The sequence below is a fragment of the Crocodylus porosus genome, unplaced genomic scaffold, assembly GCF_001723895.1.
Source record: "Crocodylus porosus isolate Cpor-Errol unplaced genomic scaffold, CroPor_comp1, whole genome shotgun sequence".
In the NCBI taxonomy this organism is placed as follows: Eukaryota; Metazoa; Chordata; order Crocodylia; family Crocodylidae; genus Crocodylus; species Crocodylus porosus.
This window is the reverse complement of record NW_017728921.1, coordinates 8,156,509-8,183,146: the sequence shown is the minus strand read 5'-3', so window position 1 is coordinate 8,183,146 and position 26,638 is coordinate 8,156,509. Positions and strand designations below refer to the sequence as shown.

Genomic DNA, 26,638 nt, shown 5'->3' with positions numbered 1-26,638 from the left:
GCCAAGTAATAAAGCACACATTAGGGGAGTGATGAGATTCACATTAGCTTGTGTTAATATGCAAGGAAGGAAAATGTTCTGAAGAGAGCAGCACAGAAAGATGAAAGGCATAAACCCAGGATTTGCAGCTAACATTTACATATCCTTTGCTCTCTCCTATAGGATCAGGTATAACATTTCAGTCAACAGTATTTAAGAGGCAGATGACTCCCTAGAGAAATAACCTACAGGCTCCCTGTGTGTCTTGGCGCATAAATCCTTGGGCACAGATCTCAAAGTGATTATTGTTAGGCATCTAGTTCCCACTGAAATCAACTGGGGCATTTTCATACGTGCTCTCAGTGCAGTGCCAGGCGCTTTTAATTCGTGAGCCACTAACGTGTATTAGTAGCGCAGTGCACCTCCACGCTAAAAAAAAAAAAATGGTGGTGGTGCACTTTGAACTAGATGACATTAAACATGTTTTAAACATGCACATGAGACGTGCGGTTGCACATCAATTTATCTGCTCCAGAAGACTCAATTAATCGGGTCTGCTCTGACGTGCTGGATTTCCGGCATGCCGGAACAGGCTCCTCGCATGTATGTAAGTGCCCTAGTTACCTAAATACCTTGGAGGAATTGGGCTTCAGTCTCTCTGTGCTCTAAAATGAGTATAAGCACAAGCCTGTGCTTCTTTCAATTGTAAAGATATATATTTATATATAAGATATATTTAAGATATATTTAAAGATGGAAAAGCCCCCCGATACTATACATTGGTGGGCCTTACAACTACCAAAGATTGATATAGATTTACAAAAGCAAACAGGTTTTTAATATACATCTCAATTATTATTCAAAATGTGGTGTGCCGGACTCTGACATTAGGTATTTCAACGTCCAGATTTACTCTGTCCCCTGTTCCTATGGCCATCAGTTTGTTTTGCCTTTCTTCTAGTGGAATTTGTGGGACAGCACCATCTCTTTTTGTGTCTGTTCAGAGCATAGCATGTAGTAGTCTTTATTGAAAGCAAATCATAACCAAATTAATAGACCATAAACTAGAACTCATACCTTCATGTGTTCTCCCATTGAACCAGGTCAAAATCAATCAATACTAAAGGAGTTGGAGATAGCATTAGCAAACAATTTTCTGTTGGTGGAAATTGGGGAGAACGAAATGCATAAGGGAAGTGATTATATTATTATGGAAATTAAAATCAAAGAGGCAGTGTGTGCACTTAGTTCTTCCAGCTTCTTGCGATTATTGTTAAAGGTTATTAGACCACACAAGGAGATATGCAGAGGAGATGGAGCAACAATGAATTGTTAGAGACAAATCCCCTCTTAAATACCTGGAATCAGTCATACTGCAGCTTCCTCAGGCAAGGTAGTACTTGCAAACGGTGATGATTCTTCTGAACTCACCGTCGGTGCAAATTGTCCAGGTGGCAGAAAAAGGATTTTTCTTGTTGTCTGTGGATCAATTTCCAGATTAACTATTCCTGTAATTAGGAAATGGATACACAGAGCCAAGTTCTAGTGTGCTGCACAAATGACTGCAAATCGAGTTCATAATCGTGCCAAAGTATAATCCCAGGCACCTATTTTTGGACCAAACTAATCAGCCCAACAGAAGCTTTGTGTCTCCTGAAGCCAAGGAGAGGCAGAGCTGCCACACCAGCCTCTTCAATTATAATACCTCCTCCCCTTCAAACTTGGCAAGCTCTGCTGCCTCCTACGGAAGATGGATTTGGTCACAGCACTCGGTTTATTAGCGCAGAGACCGCAGCTATATCCAGCTCCTTGCGCCCTCCTTATTTTTAAACATCTGTACAGAACCCAGGTTACAACCTTATAGGGATGAGCTCTCATCTTAGATCTCTGGTCCAAGGGTCAGCAACCTATGGCGCATGGGCCAAATTCAGCCTGCGCATCCTGCAGAGCCGGTGGCTTCTTTGGGGGGTTTCCATGACCATAGGCTTCACCTGCGTGGCAGCCAGGTGGTGGGGAGAAGCCACCACCAGGGCACTGTCAGGGTGGCAAGCAATGGTTGTGGCCTTGGCTACAGCTGTACAGGCCAGGCCATGCATGTAGGCAGCACAAGTGTGGAAGCCAAGCTGTGCTAAAGCAGGCCCCTGCTCCAAAATCTTCCTGACCCCTGCTCTAGTCAACAAGCCTGGAATAGAGACAAAGTAAAACACTTCAAGCTGGTGAAGCTCACATGTTTTCAATCTGGAGCTAGATTCACTGCTGCAAGCAGTTGGGAGATATGGCAGTGCAGGCACAGTGTTGGATGGTTACTGGTATCTAACTTTGGAGGAAAAGCCCAGATTAGATGAGCCTTTAAACGGGCAGGTTTAGAGCCATATCTTCAGCTGATTTAGTTTTTCACGCCAATGGAGCTGAAGGGAATGACATTCATTGATGATTTGGTCAGAAATGTAAGGTCAACTAAAGGAAGTTGCTAGAAAAGTGCAAAGTCTCAGTGGCACTAACGGCCTTTTTTGTAAACTAAACCACTTCCATATTAAAATGAATCGAAACCGTATTGTTTCCTTTAATACCTTCTAGCACATAAGGTACAACTGTGAAACAACACAGATGCAAATGGCAAGAGGAAAAACATGACCAAGCAAAATGCTTCCAGTTCTGCCTTACTGGTATTTAGGAAAATGTTCTGTTTTTCTGTTTAATGGTAATTAGTAGGATTAGCTAAATTATATACTGGACCAAATCTGTTAACTAGTCAGGATTATAAAATAAAGCAAAATCCAACAATATTGTAAACGGAGGAAGAGAGAGAGAAAACCAAAATGTAATTACTTTAAAATGATGTCTTTAGAAAGAATGCCTTGACAGAAATCTTACCAAAAAAAAAAAATCCCATTTTGTCCAATTTCAATTCCAATCAATTTTGGCCAATTGCATCATTTGAATTACTGGTTTCTCAAAGCACGTTAATGTCCCTGGCCCCCTGATATCTTTAAGTGGCTCTCAATTTACCCTTTTCTTTTTTTTTAATCCATGTCCCCATTTCTTTGTTCTAGTTTATATTTTTACTCAAGTTACATGGAGGACGAGTTTGGAACAAAATCACTGATGTCATTCTCTTTATTTTCTTGAGAGAGAGATTGTGCTAGCTTTTGTTTCGATCCAAATTCTGGAGACCATGCACAGCACAAGGATTCAAGTAGTGAATCCTTTTAACAATGCCTATTCGAAGTCGTGCCCATCAGACATCCCTTCTCTGTGCTTGGCTCCAGTTGTGGGCAATAGAGATGGGAAGTGGAGTTTAAAAGGGCCCGAAGGTTCAAGAAGCTGTCATACTGATGCATGGCCTATACATTTGCTCTGAACAAACTGAAGGGGGTGGGAGGGAGCGGATGACAGTGGAGGACTAGAAGCAGGCTCAACCTTGGGTCCTGGTGTCCAGGGGACAGCCTGGACTGCTGCCAGTGGGTAAAGTTACAAGGGGTTTTTTGTGCTGACTTCTGGTAGGTTTGGGCTACAAGGAATCTCTAAGCACCTGTGCACTCATACCCTAAAAAAATGAAGTCCAGTCAATGCATTTCCCATGTTAGTTAAGGGGGATTTGAACATCTGTCTCTGGAAATGAATCAAGCTACTAAGCTCCAGTTCTTGGCAATCCTACATGACATCTGTTCAGAAAATTAAAAACTCATGTGAGCACTCCAGGGCTGCTCCTGCCCTCCCCGAAGTCTATGGCAAAGCTATTGCTGACTTCTGTGGCAAAGGGTTAGGACCTGAATGAACATTAATCCCACTCTTTCAATAAATCCCATGGAAGATGGCTCTTGTACCCAGATCAAATGCTACTGAGGTTAGTGGGCCTATGTAAGCACCAAAGGGTTTATCCATTGGGAGCTCACCGCAGGCTCAAGGCAGAGAGTGTTAGGCATATGCACCACAAAACAAATGCAACATGCTTTCTTTCAGAGGCACATACTTTAAATACAAAAGGAAATAGTACATCAAAGGTTCCCCACCAAAAATAGTGTTTTGATTATGCCCATCACTTTTCAAAACGTATCACTGACTTCTACACAACTGTATTAGAATAGGCCCTTTAACAACGTTCTCCCTTTGCGGTAAAGATGATGGGCACGGTTTGCCTTAAGTATTTAATGCTTACTTTAAAATCGAATTCAATATTGGAATACATGTGCTATGAAAATAATAAATGGAGCAGTAAGTAAAACTAGCCAAGTGTTTAGTCAATATAATTATGGATTTTATTGTACATTATTCAGCCAGCCCTATAGCTAGCTATATAACAGCCTTCAAGTAAACTGTTGAATAACATACTTTTTGTTGAATGTGTTATTCGAATAATTTTATTCGGTAGTTGGCCAGCGGTAACATTTGGGATAAAAATAAAAAGCATTTTGTTTTTTTGATGCCTACATCCGGCTTTTCAAAATTATTACGTATTTACGTGCAATGTACTCCTCGTATTATAAATAGGGGTGAGAGAAGGGGTGCATCATGGATTTGGTGGTCTTACCATAACTTTCATTTTACCTCTGCAATTCACCCTCAAGGTTATGCCCTTCTCAGTGCTGCCAAAGCAACACTAGCTAGCTGGAGATCTGGCTGAATCATTTACAAATTATTTTACAATTTTTGTTGTTTCAAGTAAAGCTGCTCAGTAAAATTCTGGCTACATGAAGGAGCTTGTTAATTTATGTAAAAGGAAAAATTATGTGCGTATGGTCCCCTCCATTACAGGCATACATTACAGGTATCATGCAATGAACTTGGAGATCAGCCACATGTGCAAAATACCTATCGCACAATAAAAAGCTCCAACCAACTATAGTTAGACCTCGAAAATGTGTGCTGACTTTACAGCTGGTTGCTTTTGGGCTCCAGTTCACATGTGTAGCAAGCAAGGTCTCCCCCGCGGCTGGAAGCCCTGTCAACTGACAACGCTGCACAATGCGCAGCCAGGGCTGGGAGTCCTGCAACTGAGGGGACTCTCAGCCCGGCAGATGGTGCAGCACAGGGACCCAGAGTCCCAGGGCTGTGGATGCAGGGATCGGGTCCTGGTAGCCAAGGGGCCCATGTGCCCTGGGTCTGAGGGAGATCACACCTGCCACGATGTCCCAGCCTTAGGGGTGGGTGAAAGCACCGCAGCGGACAGTAGCCGTCATGCCCCACCCCAGGAGCCCCCCCTAGCCACGGGAGCTCGCTTCTTGGCAACGTAGCAGGAGCCCAGGATCCCACAATCTCCCTTCCAGCCACGTACCTGTAGCATAGCAGGAGGCGCGATTATGTGGTTCACTCCCTGGATCCCATTGCCCGTTTACCTGCCCGTATAGAGGGGCTCTATGGTATGGGGCTCTATGGTATTAGGCAAGACTCGGTTAAAACAAGAATATTTTGTTTTAAATGCTACAGAGCAGCGCTCTCTTAAATGTCAGATGCATCTGACCTGTCAAAGTACATACATATACTTCCTTTAAAAAAAAAGAAATGCAAAGATTATTACAATTCCCAAGCAGTGCTCAGAATAACATTTTAGGCTAATGCCTCATTGATAGGATAACATTTTAGGATAATCACCATATAAACATACCCACTCTCTTTCTGCCAATTCCTTCATTTTCTCTGTGAAAGCCACTGCAAACCTAGTTAAGAGGACAAAAAGATGGCTGCAATCATCCGCTTAAAGCCTTTAAGCATAACAATAAAGGAGTGTTTCAGAACAAAAATATATGAGAGTAGGGACTGGAGGCTGACAAAAGCTATGGTAAAATGAAAATATGGGAAGGGGGTATTTGTTCTACCAAGAAGCAGTTGCTAATTATCTCTCTAGGCTTTAGCTGGATTTGCAAGCAACTGAAAACTCCAGTAGAGTTAAAGTGAGGATTTCTTGCATTCAGCAAAAGCCTAACTCCCAAAAATGTCCCCTGCAGTTTATCCAGATTAGCATAGCTGGCTCCAATGGTCTGTTGCTCTTTTACTTCTACCTTGAAGTCTTGAATTTTGGTATTATTTTCTTGCAATCAGAAAGCTGGATAAGGAGGAATCTGAGGTCAGCTACTGATAGTTTACTCTCCTGCTACCCATACTTCTCTCTGCTTCGAGTTTAACACCAATGAACACCCAATCATCCTCAGCTTCCTTTTCCCCACTGTCTCCTTTTCGTTTCAAACTCTCGTGCCTATTTGTTGTTTGTTTAACAGACATTGGATGAGAAATGTATTTATACCTGTGGGATCAAAAGGTTGTGTGCACTGAATGTGTGTATATGAGAATAATAAATTAATGTATTTAGTTGCAGTATATACCAATTTTAGGGGAAAAGATGGGTAAGGATGCTAGGCTGGGACTCGGGGAAACCTGGATTCTATTTTCTGCTCTGCCACATACTACCTGCGTGACCTCTGTCAAGTCATTTAAGTACAGACTCCCAAGGATATTTATTTGAGTAAATAGACATTAGGCGCCTGAATACCTGCAAGGATCTAGGCCTGTGCTTCAATTCCCAGTCTGTGAAAAATGGGGACAACAGAACTTTTCTAATTCACTGAGGTTCATGAGGATAAATACCGATTATGAGACAGTCAGATACTACAGTAATAGATTGAGGCTTTTTTTTTTACATCAATTTATGGAAACATCCAAAGTAAAGGATGACTATCAGCACGCAGGTATCGACTGAAGATGTAATACAGCAGAACGTGCCATGCCTGACATATTCCAAGTTAAATACATTGGGGATTTTTTTTCCCCCTTCCTTCAGGAGGTGAAAGAGATAACTAGGGGACCAGTGAATTACGAAGTGATTCTGAGTAACAAGCAGGAACGGGTTAAGCATCTCGAGATGGGAATCATCCTCATGATGAAAGTTATCCTGGGATAACAGTTTGTGAATCTACGTAGGGAAGAAATGAGAGCATTAAAACAATAACAATGGCCTTCAGACTTCAACGCATTGAGGGAACAGGGAGGTGAGTCCCATGGGAAGAAATCTGAAGGGAAACCAATTCAGAAGAGCTGGCAGTTTCTAAGAGAGAAGATGTGAAAGGCAAAGAAGTGAAGTGTCCCGCTACGGATAGAAAGTACAGTACAAGACCAATATGACTAAATCAAGAGGTGCCAGCAGGTCAAGCGGTACTTATCTTGAAAAAGAGGACTCGGGGAATTCTAGGCCAGTGAACCTTGCCTTGAGACTGGGAGAGATAGTGGAACAAATTACTGTCAATAATCATCAATTAAGGATCTAGAGAATAATAAAAGCCAGCGAACATGGATCTGTCAAGAATAAGCCGTGTTAAACTATTCAAATTACTTTCTTTGACAAGGTAACTGAGAGAGAAGCAGTAAATGAGGATCTATCTTGGCTTTGCTAAAGTGTTTGACTTGCCACCATATGCTGTTCTCATAAGCAAACCTGGAAAACATACTGCAACGTGGGTACATTACTGGTGAGGAAACCATACTCAGAACAGTTATCAAAAGTACACTGTCAGACTGGGAGGAGATATCAAGTTGTCTTCCACAAGGCTCAGGTTTGGTTCCAGGACTTTACAGTATGTCATGAAAGACATACGGAAAGTATACTTATAAAACCTGCAGATTACATGCTGTAATGGCTGCAAGCGCTTTGGAGGATGGGGATGATCATGGTAAATTGGAGAAATGGTCTGAAATCAGTAAGATAAAATTCTTTTATATATATAAAAAAAAACAGACAAGTGCAAAGTGCTATACTTAGGAAAGAAAAATCAAGTGCACAAATACAAAATGAGGAATAACCTGCTTAGGCAGCAGTATTACAGAGGAGGCTCTCGGGGTTATTACAGATCACAAACGGAATATGAGTTGTCAAAGTGATGCTGTTGCAAAAAAGGCAAATCTCATTCTGGATGTAGTAAGAGGGGTGCCACACATAAGGCAAGAGAAGCTATTATCCCATTTAATTCAGGATCAGAGACACGGCAGCTGGAGTACAGCATCCAGTTTTGGGCACTATGGTTTAAGACAGACATAGATAAATTGAAGGAAGTCCAAAAGACGGCAACCAATAGAAGGGATTTAAAAAAGTCAATCTATGATGAAAGGTGGAAAGGGCTGGGTTTGTTTAGTCTAAAAAAGAAGAGAGAAGATGACAGAAGCATGTAATAAGTTTTCAAATGTGTGAAAGGTTATTATAAAGACGACAGTAACATTTTATTCGCCTTGTCCAGGAAAGGTAGGATACGAGATAATTGGCTCAATTTGCAGCAGGAGAGATTAGGTTAGGTTACAAAAAAAACCCCCAAAATATCTTCCAACAGCAAGGATAGCTAAGAAGTGGATCTGGCTGCCTAAGGAGGCTGGAGATTTAAAAGAAAGGATTAGACAATAGACATCATTTATCTTGGATGGTCTGGGTATACTTGATCCTGACTTAAGTGCAGCGGCTAGAAGAAGTGACCATTGAGCTTCCTTTCATCTGTACATTTCTATGCTTCTTTAACCTAAGGTTATGGGCTTTACACAGTGCTTTCTATCTTCAAAGAATGGTATGAACATCAACTAATCAGAGCTTTCCAACCTCTTTAGGGCAGGCAAGTAATATTATTTTCATTGTACAGCTAGAAAAACCGTGGTGCAGAATGTTTAAGGCTTACACTCCCACAAGCATTTCTGATTCTGGTTGTCTGTGTTTTGACCCGGCTTGTTTTTTCAAGGATACTTAGTATATGAAGGTCTAATTACAATTAGTGGGACCAAAATATTGAATACGTCTAGACTGTGTGTCCCAGGCAGTGATCTTTATAAGGACAGACTGCACACAGCACCGAGCAGCTATTAAGAATGTGCTTAACTTTAAGGTAACTTTAAATCCTGATGAGATTTAGCCATGAGCCTTGACTGCTGTCCTTAAATGGGGCTTTAGTGATAATGCTTTAGTAATTGATCCACTGTGGTTCTTAGTGATAATGCCTTAGTGATTTTGTCCCAGTAAGACTTAAATAGGTGCACAAGTGCTGCCATGAATAAAGAGTCTCTCCTGACTCAGGGGGACAGGCCTCAGTTCAACAAGGGACACGTATATTTTTCCCATGCCGGGGATAAAAATGTGTGATAACCGTTCTTCTACATTTAATTTGTGATGGTGTTTGTATTTTGTAACAGTGGCATAGCAAAACCTATACTGATCTTCCTGAGGCTCTCACACCTTGCCTCCCTGTAGTTTCTCAGGGCATTTATACACATGGTGTGGGACATGGCGCTGGGCGCTTTAATTAGAGAGTCGCGCTAATTAAAAGGGCCTGAGCGTCGTGTGTATCAGGGCCGCCGCACATCCCCGCGCTGAAAAAAATGGTAGCGGGGCACTTCGAACTAACGCTCGTCGAACATGTTTTATTCCACCCCCCGTCATTTTTTCAGCATGGAGATGCGCGGCGACGCTGATGCACGTGACGCGGAAAGCTGCCGGACTGCGCCGATTTCCGTGCTTCAGCAGACTCGATTAATCGAGTCTGCTCCGACGTGCTAGATTTCCAGTGGGTCGGAGCAGGCTCCACACACGTGTACAGGAGCTCTCTCTCAATGCCTAGAGGCAAAACGCAATGAAAAACGTACAGCTACAGTGATGCTCTTCCACCATGAGCTGCTAAGGTTATAATCTGTTGGTGCAAAGTCACGACTGCTCACTGGCTGTCATGTAAATGTTTGAATACACTTCTTTTCATAGTAATTAACCCTCTTTCCATGCAATTGTGCAACTGTATTTATCACGCAGTATAACAATGCCTTCCATATATATAACTTGACAGCTTTAAAGCCATTAAAGCCTTTGCAAATGCTTGTTTGCTCCAGTTGCATATACTCCCTTTCCAGTTTTTGCCATTATATTTTCAATAGTTCACATTAACAAGCAGAAAAAGTTGTTGCTCCAAAGTCCACAAAGTATTATCAAATTCAAGGAGCACAACCACCACTTAGAGGAATTTGATTAAAAATGAAACACTCGTTATAAAGCTAGACACAATTCAATACTTTGTTTTACAGAATCTAGTGGCATACTGTGCCGGTCATGTAATCTACAATTCATGAAACTTTCTGCAATCAATAAAGAAAAAAAAAAATCAGTGTTTGTTTTAATAACTAGGCAATGAATAATACTAGTGATAATACTGCAGGGGGGATCCATTCAGTGGTGCATCTAAAAAAGTAAGTTACTCTATATCAGAGAAAATATTGCAAACTGTGAAAAACACCCAGTAATAATATTTGAAGCACCAGACAAAATCCAAGCTAATAAAACACAATTAAAGTTCGTATGCTAATTATTGCACCAAATCCTTGATCAGTGGGGATCCTGGTTTTCTCTGATAAAAAAAAATCCCCAATTTTTGGTTTAAAAAAAGTAACCTAAAATCCACATTTTTCCATTATTAAAATGAAACACCACCTACATATACATCTATATATGGGGGGGTGTTTCATTTTAATCTCTCAAAAATGTGGACTTGGGGTTACCTTTTCAAGCCAAAAATTGGGGATTTTTTTAAATCAGAGAAAACCAGGTTCCCTGCTGATCAGCCATCGTTTCTGCATAAGTCAAATTCTGCAAGTTTCAAAGATGATGTACATCCTAACTACAAAACCACGAGCCACCGTGGAGAGCCTTCAAAGGGGTGGGGAAAAAGCAGCCTTATTCAAATGTAAATATTTTCAGTTTACTTCAGTTTAACACTCAACATGATTTATTTATTTTTTTAAATTGCCAGGCCCCCATTTCTCTTTTCTTCTCTTCCAGTTATGTACCTGGAGGGTTTCTATGTGGTATCTGATATTCTACCTATTTGCTTACCAACAGAAATAAATCTCTAAGGCCCCTACCAGGGCAGCATTTAAACTGCATCTTAACTTTAACTATTGAAGCACATGCTTGAATGCTGTCCTGAATCAAGGCATTAGTGATAATACTTAAGAGTATGTTTCCACAGCAAATTGAAGGTGTGATCATCTCCTGAGCAGGCTTCCTTGGGCTAGCTTTAATCTAGCTGGCACAGATAACAACAGCTCTGAAGATGCTGGAAGCAAAGCACAAGCTGGCCAGGGACCCGGGATGCACATTCTGGTTGCCAGCATGTGGCTAAGCCTGCGTTTCACCATTATGATTACACCTGCTATAAGATTAAAGCTAGCACAAGCATACTGCCCCATGTAGCAATCATACCTTCAGTCTCCTATTCAGATGTACCCTCAATGAAAATACATGAGTGACCGGACAGCTCAGAGTTAAGAATATGCGTAAGTGCTATTGTGAATAGAGATACTTTCCTGAATAGGGGGCTAAGCCTCAGCTCAGCCATGTTTTTATAGATATTCCTGACCATAAGCAAATCAGCAGTTCCACTGGCTTTACTGGAGCTGCTCAGGCACTTAAATTTCAAAACCAAGCTTGAGTATCTTGTAGATTTTGAACCCAGAGCCCCAGTCCTGCCATGACTTTCAAGCGGGTAGATCCACTACTCAACAACCTTTATGCATCCTCCTTAGTACCTTCCTCTATGGATCATTCTGCTGAAGTCCTGCTTTATTTATTGGGACTTACTTAAGTTGTAGTTTCATGGTGTTTGGAGAAACCGCGAAAACTGGCAGTATCCACAAGTGCTGGGAAATATTCCACTGGCCACGATTTCCCATGAAATCAACCCAAAAAGAAAACCCAGGGGCAAATAATATGCTGTTTCATCATCTCTCCATCCTTACCGTGATACTCAGACAACACTGCAATCCTTGCAGCCACTCTCACGTGCTTGAGACTTACTGTCTTCAGCAATGGCAGAACCTCTCTGCCAATCAGTGGTGAGGGGCAGAGCCACTAGAAAATGCCCAAAAATCAGCCCTTCAACACAAGCCACAAAAATGGCTTCATCTGGCCATGAGTTATATAGGTCCCTATTTATTTACCAGCAAGTAAGTTGGGTGCCTCCTAGAGTTAGGCACTACTTGATATGAGTAAAGATGGTAGAAGGGGCCCCTCCATAGAAGTTAAACCATCTGTTAATTTTGTATTTAAAATTACAAACAAATTGATGACACCTTTGAAGGGTTCTTATTTCCAATGAGAAAAAACAACCTATTGACCCACTGATAGCTGGACTGAAAGCCCATCAAGGTCAATGGATTTTGACTCAAACCCCAAGGAAAAGAGTCCCTCCCTGTCAGTGTACAGAGATGTTAAATATGGTTAAACTAGGTTATTAAAAACTCTCTTTATTTTAAATGCATGTCATAATATAGCATTAGTGCTTGAGCTATCTCAGCTAATTTTATAATTATGGCACCTGCGTTATCTTTATCTGCAAAAACAAACAAACAAGCCTCAATCCACTGACTATTTGTAGGAACTGTCTACATCTTCTCACAGGGTCTGGACTGCTTTAATGATACAGCTATAATAAGCAAATTGTTAACAGCAATTAAAAAACAAAAAACAAAAAACAAAAACAAAAAATCATTTCCAAATTCCCAAGAGTAACCCAAAAAATTCTCACCAAGATGTGTGAACAAGTTTAAATCTATAATGCACCGCTCCAAACGCAAATGCTTTTTTAGTTGTAAATTTTCTATGAATACTAACAGTTGGGAAGCAAAGCTGATAGGACGGGTGCTATTTGTATTACAGAATGTTTGTATATATTTGACTACATCAGATATACATAGAGGGGAAGCTAAAAGTAAAGTGGAAAAGAGCTTTAAAAATGTTTCGTTTTGTGGCAGGGACTATGTGAGACCACAAATTAAACATGCTTGTCGTTCTTCTTATTGCTTCCTTCTACCACCGCTAGAATACCCCCTTCCTCTTCGCATGCATGCATCTATTGTTTTAAAGGACGGCTGTGTTTTAGCAGGCAGTGCACTGGAGTAGTAAATTAGAAGCATAAATTCCATTAACTTTTAATGGGATTGGACTTCCTAACAAAGGCCTCTGAAAATCCCACCCTAGGAAACCAGGCTTCAATCCACAAAGCTTCCACCATATCCTTGAGTGACCTTGGGTAAGGCTTTTGCACAGTGGCAATTAAAGCATGAAAATGAAGGGAATGAGTAGAAGTCTCTTTTCCATAACGTCCCCTCTCATACCACTGAACTCTCATCAAACTTTTACTGTTATCATTTGTTTATATAAAGATATCGAATATAAGATTAGGTTCTCCCACACCCCCCCGAAGCAACATGGGGAAAAGGCTCGGGTTGGGGTCTCTATCTGGGTATGGTGCACATGGAAAATCCTTCCCTGTGCCCAGCTGGTCAGCAGTACTGACACGGCTACATGGCCAGGTAAAGGCTGAGCTTCTGCCTGCTGTGCTCGAGGAGGGAGCAGCCCGAGCACCATCTGACAGTAATGTGGGGTGGGGAAGCAGAGACTGGAGGGGGTACAGGTGGCGGGGGGGGGCAGGAAGGCTGCAAGGGGAAGCAGGCAGAAGGCAAGGGGGCCACCTGACCCCTCTCCCCCAACCACTGCTTCTCCTGCTATAGCAGCAGGGAAAGGGAATTAAGACAACCCTCCAATACTTATACTATACAAATTTATACATTTCCATATAGAGAATCTAATTATTGGGAGGTCATCATATATTCAGGGCCGTCTTATATTTGAGTAATTATGGTAATAATCTTCCACCATAAATCTCACATTTATTGTTACCTAGCTTCTTCTAGCACTGCCCCCATCACCCGGTGTTTCTCTTCATGTTTGATATCTTCATTTATGTCAGTCCCACCAAAGATGATTCCAAATGGGATGCTACAACCTGAAAAATAAAAATACACGAGACCAGGCGGCTCTCTAAATGCTATCCAATAAGTTAAGGACTCAAAAGAAACTAGTACCGAACAGCATTGGTGACAAAGAGATGTTGTGTCTTTGACAGTCTACCACCAATCCAAGCTATACTTCTAGTCTTGTGCCCATAGTCCTTTGAAAGTGATACCTGGATAATCTTGAATTGTCATGGATGTCGCACTGAAAAATCATGCATGCTAGTGTATTATCTATCAGGTTTTCTTAAGCCCTGAGCACACTCAATTAAAATGTGTTGCAACAATACAGAGCTTTGCATATCTCTTTTTTTGGGACCAACATGGCTACAGCATAGATCTCTGAAACATGGAAAATCCCGTATTTCAGCATGGAATACCAGAAAAGTAAACCTCGTTGCTAACCTAGAAAGTAGGGTTTTTCACCTTCCCGTCTGACTCTGATATCAAACACCTCCAAGCCAGCCTAATCTGCACATGACAGAACAACATGCTCACAAAAGGACTCTAAGATACCCAGGGAATAAACTCTCACCCTCTACCTCCTCTGTGCAAAATGAAGTTTCTTTCTACCTAGGAAGACTTTTACAATCGTTGAATTCTCTCCAGCCTGAAGAAGGGTGTATGTGCCTGAAGGCTTGCAATGAAAGGAGTTTTTTTGCTACTATTTAGTTGGTCTAATAAAAAAAATATCGCCTCTGACCCAGGAGCTTTGCAATAGAACAGCGATTGGAACAGTTTCCATATTGAGCAACCCTCCCAGTGTCCTACAAGTATTGGTTGTACTGCAACATCTAAGAAATGGTCATTAGTCCAAGTAAGGCAGAACCGGAAGTCTGTGACAGCAGTGTTTCTCAGCTGGTGGGACATGTCCCACTGGCAGGATGAGTGTAGGTGAGATGTGGGGAAGTGGTGGTGGGCGTTTCCGAGTTCATGCCAGCACTTCTCTTGCCATGTGCTGCTGGCACTTCTGGGTTTGCTCATTGACCGTCTGCCGGGGAACTCCCCCCACTCATCATTTAGCATGGTGGAACCAATGGCTGGTGGGATGTAAAGTGCAAAAGGCTGGGAACCGCTGTGCTACAGTGTCTCCCTAGAGGACACAGGCAGACAAGAGTCTTTGGGTAAATCTGATATCTTTTTTTGGACCAATACAGATAGTTGGAAAAAAAAATCTCAGCAAGCTTTCGGGCACAAACACTCTTCATCAGGCCTCTGGCTGCTCTACCTCTCCATCCAGGAAGAGCACAGACCATCTACATACGTTTCCTTACCCTGACAAAAGGGTGTTTGTGCCCAAAAGCTTGCTAAGAAGAACTTTTCCAAGTATTTGAGTTGGTCTAATAAAAGATATCAGATTTACCCAAAGAACCTTGTCTGCCTACGTCCTTAGATCAACACAGCTACAACCTACATCCCTAAAGGATAGGCTAGGGGTGGGCAAAATGCAGCCTGTGGGCCAGATGCAGCCTGCCAAGCCATTCTATCTGGCCTGTGGGGCCCTAAAATATTTAGAAAATTAATATTTATCTGCCCCTGGGCTGCCTGTCATGTGGCCCTCGATAGCTTCCCAAAACTCAGTAAGCAGCCCTCCGCCCAAAATAATTGCCCGCCCCTCAGACAGGCAGTTGCAAACCCTGAAGCATCACTGAACCAACCATTCTTTCTAATGCGATGCAACAGCGCAAGTGCTTTGTGTTTACAAATTACCAAAAACAGATGCTCCCAAGCATAGGAAAGACGCTTCACAAATCCTGCAGGGCAGTGGTGCTGTAATAGTGGAAAGCAGTTCACTAGCTTTGCAGGAGCCTAGATACTTATTCTTGTTACACTAGTTGTCTGGGTACAAAAGCCTGGGGTAGATGCACTGCATTGGGGTAAACTGAAAACCCATGCAGACTTACACAGTGCCTCCATACCAGCCTTGTTACACTGCTTTTATGTATAACCTAAGCTACAGAAAAAAGCAATAGAGAGAAAAAAAAAAAAGATTTCATTCTAATAGGATTTGTTTGTTTGGAGCCAGATCCAGGAAAAAGGTTTTCCCTTAAACTAATCAAGACAATGATTAGTCTAGCAGACAATGAGCATTTATCCTTGATTCTTTAAACATTGCAACAGCACTAAACACAATTAAGTGGTCAGTTTAACACCTCGTTAAGCTAACAAATAACAAGCTGATGCCTCCTAATTAACAACATACCTGCTTCCACATTCCAGATAAGTGAGATGATCTCATTTACTTGGTCTGATAAAAGATATCGCATCTACCCAAGGAACCTTGCAGATAAGCGAGATTGTACTTCTGTAAAAAAAACCCCAAACAAACAAAAAAAACCCCAGGTCTCCAGTAACACTGGAAAAAAGGGATCCAGCTAACAGAGCTGTCATCAAGGAAGCTGATTTTGTGGGCTTTATAAAGAACTGTGATGTTAGGATAGACGAGATTTTATCAGCTATGTATTGACTTGATTTTGGAGCTGTAGTTTGTTGGCACTTCGGGGTAAAGATCTTTCCTGTTCATATAAAGATCTTTCATGTGTCTGAAGTGCTGCCCTGTAGAGGATAACTAGTATTTCACTCAATATGCTCTAAAGATGACTTGCAAAGGAATGGAAATGTGCTTTGTTTCTCTCCTGTACTTTTGGGTGGAAGTGATGTTAACAATTCAGCATGTGGCACTCTTCTCTCTGAACTTTGGACCAATAATAAAAATGGCATTAGGGGAAAACCTGCCGCTGCTGCTGTTGGTACCGGTGCCGTGTTTTGGAGGAGACAGAACTGACCTTGAATACTCATGGCTACTCAAGAATCAATGACGCTTTTCCCAGAAGTTGGCATTATGAATGGTATCCAGACTAAAATCCAATTTAAGCATTGCCCTTCTTCCTATCCAAACTTCCTCTGTAGTTTCAGGTGAAGATGGTATTCAAAATCCCTGCCCCATTTTTTCCCCAGAGATACCGGCTTTTCTTGGATGATAGAAGTATTACGTATGTTTATCGTGCTTTTGGAGCACTTGGGTAGAAAGACAAAATAGAAATACAATCAGTTGTTCTTTAATGTATTACAGAGCTGATACTGAAACCCGCTCTCATGTAGATAGGGTCATATTTACATATGATGCTGTACTTAGAAATGTTCCAGTCATTACATGTTTCTATTAATATAAAGTATATAGGAATAGATGTGATTTTAATCATACATTTCTAAAAACCAATTACTGCATCTCCTTCAAATCCTCTTTTTTTCCCCTTAAAACAGACTAATCTCTTCTAGATTTGTCAGTTTGATCATTCTAGTAATCATATTACTGCATTTCATCTTGCAGCTTTCCATGTATTTCTTTTTAGTATAAGGCTGTCTGATATTGCAGATGTTCTTAGGAACAGTGTGACCATGGTCTATTTAGATTAATAAAGAAGACTTTCTAAGTTATTCAAGAATCAAGGTTTTCAGGCCACTTGGGATTTTAGGATGGGATTTTCTAAAGTGCTTAGCATTAGCTGAACTCTGCTGCCATTGCATTCAATACAGTAAGGGAACTGGGCCAAACAACAAGCCCCATGGAGCTGGAGCATCTAACCCTATGCTCATTTCTGTGTACAACAATTGGAGAGACAGTCTCAACACCTTTCATCAGCCTTTGCTGTTACTATTCTGGCTCTTGTCATATAATCAACATTTCTGTATTGCAGTAATGCAAATCACAAAACAGAGTTCATTTTACAGAATTATGACTATTTTGCAGTTGTATTCTACAGTACCCAGTCTGAATCTGGGCACCTTTGCCATAAACAGTACAAACGCCTAGAAGCAGCAATACCTCGGGCTTTCTGAAAATGTACTAACATTAGAAAGTAGAGAGACTTTTGAAGCCTGAAAACTAATGTGATGCAATTCATTTTCTAACCTGATGAAAGTGCCAAATGTATAATGAGGTGTGTTGGTTGTAGCTGTGTTAGTCTAAGGACACAGGCAGACACGGACGGTTCTTTGGGTAAATCCGCTATCTTTTATTGGACCAACTCCAGGAAGAGCACAGGCCATCTGCAGACGCTTCCTCTGCCTGACAGAGGGAAACTGTACCTGAAAGCTTGCAAAGAAGAATTTTTTCCAACAATCTGAGTTGGTCTAATAAAGCGTACAATTACACATTTACACAAAAGTGTTTTTGTGTAAATGCATGGACCTGGATAACACGAATGAGAATTTGAAAATGACTGTCCTTGAGATTTCAGCAGGTGAGGGCGTCTTAATTTCAGAAGCCAGACTTGTTAATATGTCATTAAAGGCAGACTCAACTTTGTTCTACTTGACCAGTTACAAGAGAAGATTTTATTATTTGTCAGATAACATGCAGTTATCCGGCAGTTTCGCTGGCATGACTGACAATGCCAAGTTATTCACATCTAGAAAACATGATTCATTTTTAACAAGAAAATCAAATTAGCCTCTCTTCTTTCTTCTCTCTGACCTCTGCTATACTTAGCCAAGCTATTATCTTCCCCTGAAAGAGCATATTTGTTGAAAATATCTTAATGTTAATGTAATGCTCTTATCTTAATAGAGTAAAAGTACTTAATTATAAAACATGTTGTAGGCTTTAGAAGTACATTTAGTTAGTCTTCTCTTCTTTGGCTCAAATCTCCTGAAGAGAAACACTGTCAATGTTTATTATTAACATTTGCTGAAATGGATAAACAGAATAACTACATTATATATGGGTTTATACACATTTTCCACTTCCAGCTATTTGTATTCATCTTTCTCTTTTCAATCTCTTTCTTTTAAGGGTTATTTTTACTGCTAAATTGAAAGAGGATTACCTTGCAGAAGTCTGCCTCCTTTATAAAGATGAATGGCCAGGGCTGCTTCATACTTCTCTGCAGAGATTAAATTTGCTATTTCAGATGGGCCTTCATAACGAAAAGCATCTTTAAGAATGCACGTATGACCTGCGGCCTCTAGATGATCCCTTCATCACAAAAAGAAATAGAACAAGAGGAAGAGGATAATGTTAATACACTGCAGGCTTGCCATTATGTTGAACAGTTTAATCAAAACATCTCGCTTAATAACTTTCGCCTCAAGATTCACCTTCCTTAGAAAACCTGGCTTAGAAAATACTTTCCCATGGAAAGATGCTTTCTGCTGTCCCTGTGAACATCTGATCCCTATGCAACATAATAGCTGCATCCCGTATAAATGGTCTGCTCCTGCAAGGTACTGAGAGCCCCCACTTTTCTTGGACAGCAATGGAAGTGGAAGAAGTTCAGCACCTTGCAGGATGGGAGTTTCTGAACCTGATCCACCTCCTAGTAAAGTCCATGGGAGTGCACTGTGCGCAGGTTCAGAACGTAAAACACCCGAAAAAAGACACGAGAACGAAAAAACATACAAAAAGCATTCAATTAATCAATCCTGTTACAATAACCACACATACCCTGTGCAAGAAAAATCTCTGCTTCAGGGGAAAAGGAGTTGAGATTCGAGTGGAAGACCTAAAATTACAATCCATGGACACCTATTGACATGTTTGACTTTGGGCTTAATCTGTTCTCACCTCAATTTGCCTATCTGTACAATAGGCTTAAATAAAAAGGATAATGATCTTTATCATGGTATCATTTAATAAATCACTATTTAACAAATGTTTGCATGGGCATAACCAAAAGTTAAAGCTGTTGAAATTAAAAATCAAAACAGAGTATTTATTGTTGCCTTTTTATACATGCTGCACAACAAAAAATAATGCTACATGGCTCTTCACGTTAAAATCCTGATCTAAAGCCAATTGACAATTGGTAATAGGGCTGTTATCATTAGCCAGTGTGAGGAATATTTTAAGAACTTGCATCTCTTAAACATATACTAAAATAACTTCAAATGTGAAGTGTTTGTTTCCAATATCATAAAAATAAGACTTCCTTTTTTGTGGTTATTATATATTGCTCCAGTTGGTTTATTTCTCATCAGTGTGTTAACTGTTCCGGTGTTAAAATCTCCTAATTCGATAGCTTCTTGAGTATGATTCTTTTTCCTTTCCTGGTCATTTCATATCCTCCCAATGAATGTAACTATCTGTCCTGCAGAAGTTAGGCATCACTGCAGAAACGGCTGCTTAAAAAGCTGTAAAATGTCTTGAGGCCTTGGGGAAAGTGCATTAACACCATATCAGAGAGCCTTATTGGCATAACATATGGTCCGGTATCTCCTCCTCATTCTGAAAACAAACTCATTTTACTTTTGATTTCACAATTTGAAACACCACCAATAAATTCCACCAAGTACTAATAAATAATAAAATGCAGCCAGATTGGGAGCCCTTTATTCTCACTGTTGAGCAATTACTCACATCAGCAGCCCCATGGATATGTGCAAGTATCTGATCACCATTTGTAAGAGGTTCACAATTTGATTCTAAATAGTAATAATAAGAAATAAACCCAAATCCCACTGCGGTAGAAGCATACTCTCTCAGGCAAGCATTCAGGATGCTCAGGCATTACATTCCAGAAGTTCACAGGTGCTCATTAACCTGGCTAAAAGGTTTTTTTGTCTAAAAGATTTCTTTTTCCCTTCAGTATTCCAATTACCATAAATCCCTATCATGTACAAGCAATATGTTTGCATATTACAATTAATTTGAAAATAACTCCCTACCACTACGCTCCAAGGAGATCAGAGCCCAGCAAACTAAGCTACGAATTTTGATCTGAAACTACCTTTTCCCCTCCCCACCCCCAATGACAAGGAATAAATATAGGTCTCTTCCTCCAGTTTCCACGTCCAAATCTCATTGCAATTTTTGACCCTTTCCAAGACTTAAAATGCGGGGAAAAAAATGTTCTCCAACTTCGCAGCAATTTTGCTCACTAAGGAACATAATCATAAAGGTTGCTCTGTCCATGTTACTTTAGATTTTGATCTTCTCTATAGAACAGCCATGCATACTGAGCACAGCTAAAAAGTCTGGGATTTTGCAAGCTTGAAATTAAAGAAAAGTTCTTGCAAAAATCTTGTTGGTCTAATAAAAGATAACATCTCTACTACGAGTCCCAATTGCACGTATAAATGGAACTTAATGGTGTTATCAAAAACCACAGGTTTAATACAATTGAGAAAAAAAAACCCAGAAAATGTATCTAAGCAAGACTGCCCTATGTTTTACTTAAGCCGGGGCATTGAGGCTAGTTCCCTGACACAGTAGTTTTGTAGTATAGAAAGTGAAGATGTATTTTACTTGCCTTTCCCTTGTGTGCAGACCAATGTGCGTGTCCTAAAGAGTCGCACACTATTGAAACAGGATGAAAAATGTGGCAGAAAGAAAACTTCAGATCTTTGCTTTGAACCACTCTGATAGCTAGCCAATGGACAATAATTTCTCCACTTCAGCTATAGCTGCTACAAATGGGGCTGGTGGGATCAATGGTAAAACCTGCTAACGAAGCTGTCTGTGCCGGAAACAAATCAAAGTGGAACAATGATAGTCTTGATGGCAAACAGGGCTGGAGATTTCCTTGAATAGTCCAGCGACGGATATACCGCCTTTAAGTCCCTTAAGGTGGCAGAGCCTAAACTTGCAAATGGTGAGGGCTGAGATGTGATGGTGATGCAGTGTTGTAAGGAAAAGAAAACGATTCTCAATAATTTCTAAAAGGGGAGAGGCCTGATGTCGCAACTGCTTATGCACATGCATAAGAATGACTCATTACTTGCTTCCAGTTAAGCACATCCACAAATGTTTGTAGGATCAGGGCACTAAGCAATAATAATCTATTATTACTGGAATGTACAGAATGAAATGTTTAGAATCTGGAATATATAGAAATGAAATTTTCCTTTCTTGTGAAAGGATTTTTTTTTTTTTATTTCTTGGAAGATAATTTCTTATATGCTTGCACAGATATGACAGCTTCATGGCAGACAGACAGGTGGAGGAGCAGCTATTTTAGAAGATTTTTTTTTTTGTGGTTGTTGTTAAAGGCTCTTCTGCCAGTGACGTCACAAATGTCCCTGGATCAAGCCAGCACGTAATAGACCCATTCCTGATATCTTTGTTTTCTCTTCTGATAGAAACTCAGAACTCAGATTATTTTGCTAGTGCACTAACAAACACTTTTGGAATGGAAAATAACATACATTTCCTGCTGTCTGTAAAGCTAATGCAATACTATGTTCAATTCAACAGGAAATACTGAGTTGTGAAGCTTTTTCACTACTTTTTTATGCACTGTGTAGTTAACTTGTGGAATTCATGGCCGCAGGGTGTGGTGGAGGCGGATAGCATGGCCAGATTCAAAAAGGAACTAGATAAATTCATGGATGACAGATTTATTAATGGCTTTTGGAGATGTTTCCTCTGGCATCTCTAACCCAATAAATGGCAGGTGCCAGGGAGGTTGCTGAATAGGGGATAGATCACTGTAGAAATATCCGGTTGGATGCTCTCCCCATGTGGCATCCACTTCTGCCGCTGTTGGAGACAGGATGCTCCAACTGGATAAACTGTTGATCTGACTCAGGATGGCGCTTCTTATGAAGTCATATTATCCACTATCTACAATGATACATTTCATAGCAAAAACTTTCCCTAACGTGACACTTGTGACACACCGCCAGATTTTGCCTTGTTCAGCCATGCGTATTACTCCAGCAATTGCCCTGCAGAACTCCGGCTATTCTGTGGAGAGTGAAGTCCTACTTCCAAATCAGCATGCGACTATGAGAAGCTGACCCTTGCCTGCTTCACTAGGGAGAAATTAAGTGACAGTGGGTGATTCAAATTTCCAACTATGTCCAGATGAAACAGATAATTTGTTAAGGCAAGGTTTGATGGCTACTTGGAGACAAGTCATACTTGCATATTACTAAATTAAATACCCTAATTGAGAAAGAATGTGAACTCCCAGCTCACTGTATTAGAATTTGTTCTCTGTCTGTAGGCTTCAATTACTTTAACTTTCTATTATCTAACACTTTTTGGTACTGTGATGATGGGTATTGGTTACTGAATTTGATCCTGAGAACCAGGAGCTCTTGTATCCTATCGCTGGCTAAGCCACTGACTCTGACCGAGCTGCTATATGGACCCAATCCTGCCCCTGTGATGCCATGTAAGACCACGATACGCACTACAACTCAAAATCAAGTTGTATGTCTGTTTCCTCATATCTGGATAAGGGAAAAATAACATCCGCTCACCACTCTCACCTAAGTGCTTGAGCATTATTTACAGTGTGCTGGAAATGCAAAGCAAGGGAAGGGTTTAATATCGTAGCGCGTAATAGATCTTCAGTGCATGTGTAAGGATATTGCTGATGTATAAAATTAAAAGGTGTAGTCCCTGCTGACCTTGTGTCCCCTGCCCTCACTTTAATCAAGGACTTACACAGGAAAGCAATTTTTGTCTAACGCAGCTATGAAATACTGGATGATGTTTTACGATCCAGTTCATAGATTCCTCTCTACTATTATTGATTGCTGCTTCTGGTTTATCCTGGCTAGCAGTCTGAAAAATGCAACACCGTCCTTCTTCCCTGCTCCAGTTCCACCGTTCCTGGTTCTCCGTGCATAACCTAAGCTGTGTGCGCCAAACAAATTTGACTTGTAGCTCTACTGCCTGAGAATTAAAACGGTCTGCAGTTCGGATATGATGTAGTTTGCACACCACAAGGTTTATTCTCTACCATAATGCCACCTCTTTTCCTTTAAAAAAAAAAAAACCCACCAAAACACACAAAAACCCTATGTTCTCATTTTGAATTGAAAAGCAAGAGGAAGGAATAATCATTGCCCATGAAGTTACTGGCAGATCCCTACCACAATACGTGCAAAGCCAGTGTGTTGATTATTTCTCTTCCTTAAAACCTTCACCGATAGAACAGGCTCCCATGATAACCCAAAGCGTGCATTGGTCATGGTGGAGCACACAGGGTCTCATCCAAGGCTACTGGAAGTCAACATAAGTCAGAGGCAGACAAGGTTCTTTGGGCGAAGCCGATATTTTATTAGATCAACTTAAATAGTTGGAAAACATTTTTTAAGCAAGCTTTCAGGTTCAAAAACACTTCGTCAGGCTAAGAAAGCTTGCTTAAAAATTGTTTCCCAACTATTTAAGTTGGTCTAATAAAGGATATCAGATTCACCCAAAGAACCTTGTCTGCCTACGTCCTTAGACCAACACGGCTACAACGTGCACCCCTGAAACACAAGTCAGAGGTATTTAAACCACAGTTTGGAAGTTACTTAACAATGAAAAAAGTTCTATCCCCTTTGTTCTTGGTGGTGCAAACTGCTTTTTTCCAATTAACCTTTTAACCAATAGCTTATAAAAAGAATGGCTCGGGTGTACCCGAACACCATCAGCCAAGCATTTCTTTTCCATATCTATAAAAAAAAGCCTATTTTTCTTCAATTTTTCTCTGCCTCAGATTCCTCCTTCCAAACAAAATGTTTGGGATGAATGTATTGTTAACACATGATGATTTGTCCTTGTTTGAAAGGAGTATGCACCAAGAGCTGCACGGCATTGCTGCGCATCAGGCCCACCGTGGACAGTGGTGTAAACAGCAGAAGTGTACTCGCCAGATAGTCACGCTGCCTCCATGTCCTGAAGGTAAAAGGGTTCCCTCTAGGAAAAGTTTCATAGTGGTTGAGTCGGAAGGGACCTGAGCAGATCGTCACGTCCGACCCCTGCCACGGCAGGAAAGAGTACTGGGGTCAAACGACCCCAGCAAAGTGATTGTCCAGCCTTCTCTTAAAGACCCCCAGGGCAGGAGCCAGCGCCACTTCGCTTGGAAGCTGGTCCCAGATCCGAGCCGCCCTGACCGTGAAGTCGCCTCCTGATGTCTAGTCTGAATCTCCCTCTGCCAGCTTGTGACCGCTATTCCTGGTCATTCCTGGGAGTGCTCGAGGCAACAGGGACTCCCCCAGTGCCTCCTGGTCCCCCCTGATGAGTTTGTAAATGGCCACTAGATCCCCACTCAGCCTTCTCTTGAGGAGGGTGAATAGGTTCAGGTCCTGTGGCCTCTTCTCGTAGGGCCTGCCCTGCTGCCCCCTGACCATGCGAGTGGCCTCCTCTGGACCCTCTCCATGCTGTCCACATCCCTCTTGAAGTGCGGCGCCCAGACCTGGACGCAGTCCTCCAGCTGCGGCCTGACCGGTGCCGCACAGAGGGGGAGGATCACCTCCCTGGACCTGCTTGAGATGCATCTGTGGATGCAGGACAAGGTGCGGGTAGCCTTCCTGACTGCATCCCCACACTGCCGGCCCATGTTCATCTTGGAGTCCAAGATGACTCCAAGATCCTTTTCTGCCTCTGCCCTGACGAGAAGGGAGTTCCCCAGCCTGTAGGTATGCTGCTGGTTCTTCCTCCCCACGTGCAGCACCTTGTACTTGTTGGTGTTGAATCCCATCCTGTTCTCATCCGCCCACCCCTGTAACCTGTCTAGGTCTGATTGCAGCCTATTCCTCCCTTCTAGTGTGCCCACATCCCCCCACATCTTAGTGTCATCAGCAAATTTGAACAAGTGTTTTTTACCCCCTCGTCCAAGTCACTGATGAAGATGTTGAACAGTGCAGGCCCGAGGACCGAGCCCTGCGGGACACCACTGCCCACGTCCCTCCAGGCCGAAAATGACCCATCCACCACCGCTCTCTGGGGGCGGCGCTCCACCAGTTGGCGACACATCTGACTGTGTGGGTGTCGACACCACAGCCCCCAGCTTCTTAATGAGAACGGGGTGAGAGACAGTGTCGAAGGCCTTCCGAAAGTCCAAGAAGACGATGTCCACTGCTGCCTCTGTGTCTAAGGATTTGGTGACCTGGTCGTAGGAGGCCGCCAGGTTGGTCTGACAGGACCTGCCGCTAATGAACCCATGTTGGTTGCCCCTGAGCATGATCTCCCCTGCTGGTGCCTCGCGGACATGCGCCAGGATAATTCTCTCAAAAAGCTTGCCCAGCATCGAGGTAAGGCTAACTGGTCTGTTGTTCCCCAGGTCCTCCTTCCTCCCTGTTCAGAGATGGGAACCACGTTGGCCCTCTTCCAGTCCTCTGGCCCCACACCAGAGCACCACGAGTGCTCGTACAGCCGTGCCGGGGGTCCCGCAATGACCGCAGCTAGTTCCCTCAGCACTCGGGGGTGGAGATCGTCTGGACTCACTGATTTAAACACATCCAGTCCCTCCAGACGTTCCCTGACTAGATCCTCCCTGACCCTGGGCCTGGGTGCGCCTCCCCTGGGGCCTGAGGGGGGCCTGGTGTGGGGGCTGATCTGGTCCCTGCTCAGGAAAATGGAGGCAAAGAAGTCGTTAAATAGGTTAGCTTTGACATCTGGTGTGACGACCAAATTTCCTAGCGTGTCTTGCAGAGGCCCCACGTTACCCAGTACCTTCTTTTTACCCCCCATGTATTTAAAAAAGGACTTCTTGTTGTCCTTGATCCGGGAAGCTAGTCCCAGTCCCATCTCCGCCTCGGCCTCCCTGACCCCCCTGCAGCCCCGAGCAACCACAGTATAGTCCTCCCTGGGGACGGCCCCTCCCTGCCATTGGGTGTAAGCCTCCCTTTTAGCTAGGAGACGTTCCCGGATGCTTTTGGTGAGCCACGGGGGCTGGTGTGCCCTCCTGCCCCCTGTGACCCATGTTGGGATTACCTCCCTTTGGGCTTGGAGGATTGTCTCCTTAAGGAGCGACCGCTCTTCTTGGACACCCGGCTCCCCTCCCCTCCGGGACCTCAGTGAATCCCCAACTATTCTCCTTAGCGCACTGAAGTCCGCCCTCCTGAAATCTAGGGCTGCTGCCTTGCTGCAGGCCTTTGCCACCTTGCGCTGGATGGTGAATCCCAGCGGGCGATGATC

General features: G+C 42.3%; 1 protein-coding gene across 1 annotated transcript in view; it reads right to left on the bottom strand.

Moving 5' to 3' along the window:
- The window catches only part of GLT1D1 (glycosyltransferase 1 domain containing 1), an 87,386-nt gene that overhangs the window by 57,005 nt on the left and 3,743 nt on the right, over positions 1 to 26,638 (bottom strand). The window contains exons 2-4 of the mRNA XM_019539388.1: positions 18,609 to 18,757; positions 13,667 to 13,772; positions 5,585 to 5,636 (exon numbers count right to left, since the gene is read on the bottom strand). Of these exons, the coding sequence (XP_019394933.1) occupies positions 5,585 to 5,636; positions 13,667 to 13,772; positions 18,609 to 18,757 (307 nt within the window). The remainder of the gene's footprint in view (positions 1 to 5,584; positions 5,637 to 13,666; positions 13,773 to 18,608; positions 18,758 to 26,638) is intronic.